This window comes from Haliaeetus leucocephalus, unplaced genomic scaffold, assembly GCF_000737465.1.
Source record: "Haliaeetus leucocephalus isolate CR32 unplaced genomic scaffold, Haliaeetus_leucocephalus-4.0 Scaffold340, whole genome shotgun sequence".
NCBI lineage: Eukaryota > Metazoa > Chordata > Aves > Accipitriformes > Accipitridae > Haliaeetus > Haliaeetus leucocephalus.
In genome coordinates, this window is record NW_010972776.1 from 9,037,026 (window position 1) to 9,046,793 (window position 9,768).

At 46.2% G+C, this 9,768-nt stretch overlaps 1 protein-coding gene across 1 annotated transcript in view; it reads right to left on the reverse strand.

The window, feature by feature from the left end:
- HPRT1 (hypoxanthine phosphoribosyltransferase 1) overlaps window positions 1–555 on the reverse strand; it is a 19,761-nt gene extending 19,206 nt beyond the window's left edge. The window contains exon 1 of the mRNA XM_010572548.1: window positions 402–555. Coding sequence (XP_010570850.1) covers window positions 402–555 — 154 coding nt within the window. The remainder of the gene's footprint in view (window positions 1–401) is intronic.
- Between the last annotated feature and the right edge of the window lie 9,213 nt (window positions 556–9,768).

Here is a 9,768-nt window from a genome sequence, read left to right on the forward strand (position 1 = left end):
CCGCCTTCCCGTAGGCGCGGAGAGCCGCCCTCCGCCCCGCCGGCACCGCTGCCCCGGAGGTACGGGACGGTGCCCGCCCGGCGCGGGTCCCCTCTCCTGGCCGGGGCCGTCCCCACGCCACCCCGGGTGCCCTTCCCTCGGTAGGGCTGTCCCCGTCCCGGCAGGGGGGCGGGTGTCCCCCGGGGTGTCCCCCATCCCTGGGTCGTCGGAGTTTGATCTTCCCCTGCCCGACACGGTGTGGGGATGTCCCCTGTCCCCTCGTGTCTCCCTGAGGGAAGATCACTCCTACCCCCGGGGGGGGGACAGGGTGTGTAATTGCTGTCACTCCGAAACCAAGGACAGGGGATGCTTTTCCCTCGGGTGTTCGCGTCCGTGGAGGGGCTCCACAGACGGAGGGACACCCCCCAGCGCGGCGGGAACGCTCCTCTCCGGCCAGGTGTTGCCCAGGCTCCTCTCCTCCATCACCAAGGCAGGCCTGTCCTCCGCTGCGGCTTCGTGCACCTTGAAGGAGGAAAGAAAAGGGGCTGTCTGCATCACTTCGGGTCTTCTGCGCATCACGGGATGTGGTGGAGCCTTCGTTCTCCCCAAGTGTAGGAAATCCAGCCCCCCACACCGCCACAGGCAGCTGATGGTGTGGGGAAAATACACCTAAATACCCATCAGACCCGCACACACCTGGGTACTGGGGTGCTGGGGCACGGCCAGCCCTCAGGCAGGGCAGGGGCGCCTGCCTTCACCTCCACACGCTAAGGATGACGGCAGCTTTGTGTCAGGACAATTGTGATTGATAGCCAAATCTCAGGCTTTAGGGCTCCGGTTGATTGCTCGCAGGGGTCGGGTCCCTGGGTGCGTAACTGAATATATCGTGGGATTTTTCTCGTCTGCTTTCCGTTGCAGCATTGACGTGGTCACAGCTAGCAACCGACCATCGCTCTGACGTGGTGCAGGGAACCCTTCACAGATGCCGCTCCACATCTGACAGCGCAGGGAACTGATTTAAAAGTAGGACTTAGTTGGTAATAACTGTGCCTTTTCAATAGGCAAAGAAAGTGACAGGTGCCGCCTTCCCAAGCACAAATGAAAAGGGATCCCCTGCACCCCTGTCACCTCCCTGCACGGGGTGGATAGAAGATGCACTTTCCGTTTGGTGTAAGATAAGGCTGAACTGTGCCTGCTGTCCATATCTTTAATTGTCTGAAGGAAAAATTTCATCTTGAGGTAAAATAGTCAGAAAGCACGGAAATGCCTGGATAGCTCCAGTGGTCTCAAATGGGGAGGAAAAAAACCCAGTGTCAACTTTTCCTGTAGGCCTGGAGTTAAGGACAATACAACAGTGCAAATGGAAATTCATGGTTTCTTATATTCCACAATTAGGTATCAGCTGAAGACTTTCCCCTTCTTTCTCTGAGGGGTGGAGACCAAGTTTTATTTTATGCTGCATAAACACTTGGTGTCAAGAAAAGGATAATGATTCTTAAAAATAACTTTATTCATAAAGAGCTGTAGCAATCAGCTCCTGATAACACATCTAACATTATTCCTGTCGGCTCAGAAAACACGATGAAATAAATTTAAGCATCCCCCTGTATGAAACAACCAATTTAAGCAAATTTTAGCTAAGCAAATGGGCACAATCTCTGACAAATGTGGTATTGTTGCAACTAGGTGTTCAGCTACAGTTTGGGCGGGTTAACTCTGGAGTGGGAGGAAGGAGCCTTTATCAAATTGCCTAGAGCAGCAGAATGAAATACGCCCTGCAGCTAACTAATATCAGGAACATGTCATAGCTGGCCTATTTCCAGAAGGCCGGGAAGAACAGCAGCTGCCCTGTCAAGTTCAGGGAGAGCCTGACATTATTGGGCAGCGGGCAATATCTGTCAAAAGACTATGCAACCACAGAAGTGTTTCAGGCTCTGATTTTATTTTAGTTACTGAAGACATTTCTCGTTAATGACCGATATCAATGTCTGCCATTAAAAGTAGCTTCCAACGGCACCTTTCTGATGGCATGCAAAAGTTGTAGCCTTGACTTCTGTGCGATTTCTCCCCAACGGGCAAAAGCATTAGTCCTGTTTCGCCCTTCTGGGTGAGCAATTTCTTTGTTCCTCCTGCCAACCAGCACATTCCTAGATCCAAAGCATTCCTGGATCTGCTGGCACCCCGTTATGGAGGGAAGAACAGATTTACAAAAGCAGAAATATTTGCTGATATTACAGGAAGTAGGTTAGCTGAGATCAGCAACAGATTTAGTAGATGGCCAGTTTTGTTCTTGCGGGTACAGGGGCCACCGAGGTTTGCAGAGCAGGGTGAAGGAAGGGGGTTCAGAGGTATCTGGGAGCTGCACATTTTCTGGCTAGGTGATGCATAAGGTGATAGAGCCAATCTGATTTCTCTGGTATGCACAGCTTTTTAGAAGGCAAAATAATTTAATAAATATGTTTTGTCTCTGAGCAGATTCCTGATTTCGTGATTATTTTGTCCTCTGTTGCCAGTCAGGCAAGGCATATCTCAGTGCCCAGGCCCAGTGAACCATGGCCTGTGTGAGCACCAGTTGTATGTAACTTTATTAACAGACTTTTAAAAACCTTGATTGGTAACCACATGCCCCCAGTGGCAGGATACCTGGAGACAGTAATCGAGTATGCATCATTTGGAAACACTTGAAATAGTGTGCTCCGAGTCAGATCTTCAGGTCACCGCCCATTCACCAATCCCTCTCTTCCCCCCCCATTTTTATCTCCCAGCTTTGCCATTGCTACTGGGTGACAGACAGGGAATTAGCCAAATTTATCTGCTGTTTTTTTCACAAGACAAGCCTCCTAAAAAAGCAAAGAGCACAACAAATTTTCAGCAGATTAACAACTGAGACCAGCAGGACTCCCTTGTGACCAGAAATTAGTCTGTATAGACAGAATGGGAAAAAAATGGAGAATTCAAGGCATATTAACCCAGTCCTGAGATGAGCACAAACATTTTTAATCAAGAGAAAAATCAAAAAGAAATATCTCATTAGATGATACATAGAGCATTCACCAAAATATGAATTTAGCATGCAAGCATCCCATCTTCCTCATGGCTACAGAGAAATCCCTCCACTCTGACTAGTAATTTGAATAGCCTAAAATTATTTTTCTAGCCTAATGTTTCAAATGGGACAGGAAGCCAGACGTACCAAAACATTTTAAAAGAAACACACCCTTTGTAAGAAATAGGGAATAGATGTTGTTTGTTGCAACATACCTTTTTAAGTAATGTTATTCCTGTTCTCTGCTTTTGCAGAAATTAGTCATCAAAGTGATTCTCAGTGGTGACAATCTCCAAGGATTTTGGAAAGTGGTGTCTACTTACTTGTTTCAAGACTGGGACTTCCTGGATGATGAGAGTTTACCACGGTTTCTCTCCCTGCTCAGCTAATAAATAACAATTTACTTATCAAAATGAAAATAAGCAAATCCTCTGACCAGATGCACTTCTCTGGAGCTGTAGGTAACTTCCTTTTTCACATACATCTTTGCCTCTGTCAACCTTTGTAGGAAAAAGGCTTTCACACTCTAGATGGGGGGGTTGGAGGAATTACAGACATTTTGCTCTTTATTCAGTAGTGCAAGGAATGGTCACTGACACAAGAATTATACAATTACTACTAAACACTCAGTGTTGGCTTATCACAAAATGCCAACCATCCTCAGAAATGCCGTCCTGGATTGCTGCAGACAACGCCGCACTTTGGGCTGGTATTTATGGCATTTATCGGCTTTCGTTTGCAGACATCCGTTAAGAATTATCCCAGTGGTCCTGGTTCAGCAGGACCAGACATGCGACAGCGTCTGTCACAACACAGTGGAGAGGCTGGCGCTTGGCACTACGCATACCTAAAGACACACCGAAGTCCTGCCCATCGGGATTTACTGAGTGCCAGTGTGCTGCCAAGGTCCAGCTAGCCTAAGGGCCTGCAGAAATTTAAACAAGGATTATCTTAAAAAGGCAGAAAACAAGCAGAGGCAGATCCCGTCACTGAAGCAGAGCCGCTGGCACGGGCTCAGTGCTGCCGGACCTGAAGCACAACCCCGTGCCGTTGGGGCTTTAAGCCCTTGGAGGCACCCAAGACTCCCAAGACTCCCAGTAGCCCAAGCCCCGCTGCCATGATCGAGCACCTGGGGTACCCACCTTTCCCCCAACGGCTCCGATGTCTGGGCTTGCTCCTCTTCCCGCTCTCCGGGGAACTTGCTCCCTGGGCATGGGAGAGGTGTGAGAAGTGGCTTGGATGGGGAGGAAGGCACACCTGAAATCTGGAGACCTGCCCAAAGGACATTGTTTTTGTTTGAACCTGTCCTGACACAAAGGTTGAAGCCTGAGCAATATAACTACCAGGAAGGTATTTTTCTTTTTTTTTTTTTTTTTTTTTTTTTTTTTTTTTGTTTGAAACAGCTGTTTTTCAAGCTCAACGTGACTCACTGAATAACGCGGCCTGATGGAGTTGCTGACTTTTCATGCAGTAAAAGGTAAAAAACCAGGAGGGTTTTTTTGCCATGACAATAGCCCTGTGCTTGCTGCAGAGCAGCCTTCAGAGCTGTTACGCTAACCATTCGCTGCAGGTGCGTGCAGCATCCCTGCCGCCACACGAGGGGAACCACCAGCGTTTATTAGGGACGTTGTCACGTGGCACCGAAAACCCCGTGCGCAAGGACACGGTAAAGCCCGGGCTGACCTCCTTTTACTCCTCCCACCCATCTCCTTTGACCGCATGTATTGCTCTTCTCACAGTGAAGAGGTCACCTGAGGTCCCCAGCAATCCCTTGCAAATGCAAAGCAGAACAAAGAGCAGGGCCAAGACCAGTTATGAAAATCAGATTCCTTCCTTCACTGCAGCAAGCATTACTGAGAGGTATGTTTTCTCCGTGCCAGTAACAAGGAAAACTCTTCTGCTCCCCTCATTCAGCAGCACTTGCATCAACAAGATACCTGGGTGACCCAGAAGCTTCTATGTGATACATTTCAGTGTAAATCACACCAAAATTAATGTGACTGATGGCAGCCACGTTACTCTGCTGGCTTACTCAAAATTAAATGGTCTCTGGGAGCACGGGAGTGGACAGATGTCCACATTGCAACATGATGCATGTGCAGCAAACTCCTAGGACTACACAGGTGTAAAAGGACTTCAGGGAGATGGGCTGTGCATGGGGAGTGCTCTTGCTGATGTCGAGCAGCTTATTTTAGCCAGCAACTTGGTTAACACAGCCTCCATTTTTTCAGTCAATGTTTAGATGAAAGTATGCTAGGAAGAAACCAAGAGAACCCTGCAGCAGGACTTCAGCCCAGGATACCTGCACTGGAAGCTCATTTGTACCGTACCTTCAACTGAAGTGTGAGGGAAGGCTGGACGACTCCAAAAGCAGGCAGTTGGTGCTGGCAGGACGTCTTCCCACCAGGGAAGGGGGAGTGAGGGAGAGACGCGGGGTTCTCCCCCTTGCTCAGTTGCTTTGTGAGGAATGAAAAGGTTAATCTGCTTTCACCAGGCACCTGAGTGCAGGACCTGCCTGCAAACCCCAGGAAGCGTTTCTAAAGACAAGCTCTGTCGCGTGTCTCAGAAGAGGTGTCTGTACAGCTACACACAGGTGAGCCAGACGCAAGAATTGTTTAAAAAAAAAATAAATCTGGAACCTGTTGATAGCAGCATGCACAAAGGGGCCAACAGGCTGTCACGTGAGGACAGAAACTCGAGAGAAGGCAAGAGGAGGTGGCAAGGCTGTTTCAGCAACAGGGGAGAAGAATGAGGAAGACCAGCAAGAGGCCACAGGGCAGCAACCCGATCAGGTAACTTGCTGATAGAAGGCTGTATTTGCCGAGGCTTGCAGATCCAGCTGGCGCTGTCTCAATGCAGACTAGGCATCAGGTGGCAGAGCTCATATGCCAAGGCCCCTGCCTCCCATGCAGATCGTGGCAGCCGTTCAAGTATCTCAGAAATCTTCTCTGGGCAGATTACAAGGGAAGCAGAGACGAGAAGCACACGCCAGGCTGGGAGGGAACTGCACTTCAGGACTCCCTTCTCCTTTGCAAGACAAGACCTCTGGAGCTGTATGGTATGAGCTGGCAGAATTGTCATTCAGATCCTCAAATACTAAACGCTGTTCTAGGAGTAACACCAGACCCTGAATCTTGACTTGCGTTAAGGGTGCAAGACTGGATGAGATGACTGGTGAGGACACAGTCAGATAGTTCAGTCGAAGAGTGCTTTTAGAACTCAGTTTATATTTAAAAGGGGAAATAAGTGAATTTATAGGGTCCCAAGACAAACGACCAGGGAGCTAGAATTCCTGTGTACTGACACCCACCCAGAATCCTGCTTGACCCAGTGGAAAGCCCCTTCAGAAATCTGTCCTCAAAAACCCCCATGAGACAGACATGGGAAGGGGAAAACTGTTCTAAAAAGGACCACCAGGCCCTGTAGCAAGGGGAGAAAACAACCTTTCTCCTGGGGCAGAGAAAACAGGACCTCATCTGAACCCTTTCTCCAGACAGCTAGAAACCTGAAGGTCCCAGAAAAAGAAACAAGCTTGATGCTTTTTGAACCTATCTGGCTCCAGACACTGACCCTATTTAGCAAACAGTATGTTCAGTTAATTGCAGAACAGAGCACCTGTACCTATAATTGCAGAAATGTAAGATATCATGAAGTGCTCAACAGAGATGACAATAGGAGAATTTTGCTTCAAATAACATTTTTTTTGCCAAACCTCTACTCTTAATTTTATTTATTAACTGAAATCCACTCCTCAAATTGCAAATCTGTGATATCTGATGGGCTAATAGAAGTTTTACACAGTGATAGCATCAAGAGTTTTTAAATTCACCAAGGCTTATCTAAGTCTCAGGTTGCTTGGTTTCTTCAGAGTCTGGAAAAGTTTTCCAAAACTCAGTTCCCTTCTGGTGTAAATATTGTTTGGCAGCATCAGAAAAGCTTTCCAAGGGGAAGTGAGACAGACTAGAGCTCCTGTCTCTTTGAACCCCCGCCAAGCATATCTTAAATTACAAATTTACAGACTAGTGTGGTCCTGCTATTGATGAGAGTTTTAAAAGAATGTAACGTACAATGACACTGATCATCTGCTTAATTGCCGCACAAATCAGATAATTGGATGCAGAGGATTCAAATAAAAGCTGAGTATTTGACAATACAAAATTGAGAGGGGAAAAACAGTTATGCAAAATTACTGTGTTTTCAGTGATTCCTGTGAAATAGCTGAAAATGATCCAGTGATTTAATTACTTAGAAAACAAGATTCTTGCTACAAATGAGAAGTCATGATAGAGGAAAATGTGAATCTTGTTATGTCTAAACAATCAACAACTACTGAAACAAAGATCAAGGAAGCTTGATACTTACATTGAAACATCAGTCTTCATAGTCAAAAAGTACAGAACATGATGTGATTTATTTGAGGGCAAAGTGTTGGCACTAGTAGGTAGGTAAAAATCACTGGAAAATATGGCGAAACCAAATAACTCATAGGCTTCAAGTCTGAATGAATGAATGAATGACTTCTGTCGCTCAGTCTTGTCTTGTATTTATTCTTTTAAAACTAGTCTCATTTAAGGAACTGACTTTCCAATTTCACATCATCACATTGGGATTTAAGGATGTTTAGTTAACAGCAATTTGGAGAGTTTAAAAACGTTTTGCAGCCCAGCTGCTACAGTTCTTACTCTGCAGGAAAGCACTTTTTGGATGTGTCACCTGAGTATTTCAGTTTTAGATTAAAGGCCTCCTCCCTGCTTTGAACTTTGCAGACTTCAGGGATTGCCAGCGCCAGTCTTAACCATGGTTTAAGTAAAAAAATTTGAACTTAGAACCCAAGTAAGCTACCTGCACTCTGGAGGAAGCTAAAATTGATACAACACAGCAGGGAGTAATAAGATTAAAACCGTTGCTGACTGCGTTTAACTTCAGTGACTTCTTGTTTTGGAGAGGTATCTAGGCTTAAAACTATAAGGCAGCTGCATGGCTGCATGCCAGAAGGAAGTTCACAGCAAAGCTGTTTGCACAGCATCAGCCTATTTTTAGTGTACAGTTAGGGAGTGAGTTTCTTCCTCCCCCTGCCCCAAGCCTCTGTAATGCCCTCCACCGGCAGGCAGCAGCTTGATGGGAGTCTTTGCACAGGAATATGGAATTTTTTTTGGCCGTGTGAAATAGGATATTGCACGTGTGCCAGCAACCTGCATATCTATTCAGGGAAGAAAAAGCAGGGCAGCACCAGCCCTGGTTGCTCTCTTCTCAGCTGGAATGTTGTTTTAGGAAAAATAAAAACAGAGAACTCAGTTTAAACAAAGCAAGAGACCATCTCTGGCAAAAATCCAGATAAAGGTTTAAGATTCCTGCCACAATAATGACATCAGTGTAAGAGATCAGTCACTCCAAACTCGGTATCATCCCAGTGCATGTATGCATGCAGTTAAGAAGCATCAAGGAGTTGTGTGCACTAATCCCACACGTATGTTTGTATAAGTACTGCTGTCACTTTGCTTATGCTTACACAATAGAAATGTACATTCAAGGTGTGGGACACATTCACTCAAAAAGTTGGAGTGCTGAAGTACTCCCAAAAATGTGAAATGGAAGAATGGAGAGTGCCTTACGCTGGGTGGTGTCGGAAAGTTTGTACGAACTATGCAGACGTGGGCCACTCCACAAGAGCATGCCAGTCTCCCCACAGATGTTGTTATTACCACAAGTGCTATTTTAAAAGAAAAGATGAAAAAGGAAACACATGGCTATGAGCCTTGAGATCAAGCTCAGGAGCTCTGCCAGTGCACCATTTTGGTCCAGAACAGTAGTTCTCCGACTCCCTTGCAGAAGGCCTTAGTGTGAAAATGTGAGAGGGCAGCATAAGAAATACAAGCTGGGAGGCACTTAAGGCACTGTTAGCCTTATCCCCAGCACCTCCAACCCACATCTGCACCAGTCCCATAAGGTGCCCACTAACTTTTCTGTTAAAATCTCAAATTCCAGAGATTCCACAACCTGCCCAGGAAAGGTATTCCAGAGCTTAACTCTTCCTGCTGTCAATGCCAACTGCCCATTCTGATGTCTAAGCTAAATGCTTGTCTCCTGCTGCAATGTAATCTGTTTTTCTTGTCCTACATGCAGCAGTGAGGGAAAGCGTTTATTTCCTCCTTTGCAGCTACCTCTTCGATTTGAAAACATGTCTCTCCCACCACCTTGAAACAAGCCCAGTCTTACATCCTGCCATCCCTCTCATTGCTTTTCTCTGGTTATCTCCAGCTGCTCCACATTTTCATGAAGTGCAGTGCCTACAGCTGGATACCATCTTCCAAGAAAGGCTTTCTACTACCACATGAGGAAGGAGGACCACGTCATGTATCTTACAGACTACATTCCTGTTCATACATTCCACAACATTTTTATTTTTTTTCAGGAACAGGATGCTCTTGAATCATGTTCAGCTGGTGACTGGCTGTAACCCCAAGAGAACTCTTCTGTACAAGTGCTACCCCAGCAGCCTGTCCTGTCCCATCCTGTATTTGTTCAGCTGATTGTTGCTTCTGCTGAAGTGTACAAATACGCATTAGTCAAATCAATTTCTGGATTTACTGAATCACATTCTAACTCTTCTGAATTTATCAAGTTCATTTTGAATTGTCATTGTTTTCTACTTGGTCAGTAGTTAGCTCAAGTCTGGTGCTCCCTACAATTTAATCAGCATATGCCACCTAAATTGTTAATGAATATACCAAATAACATCAAAT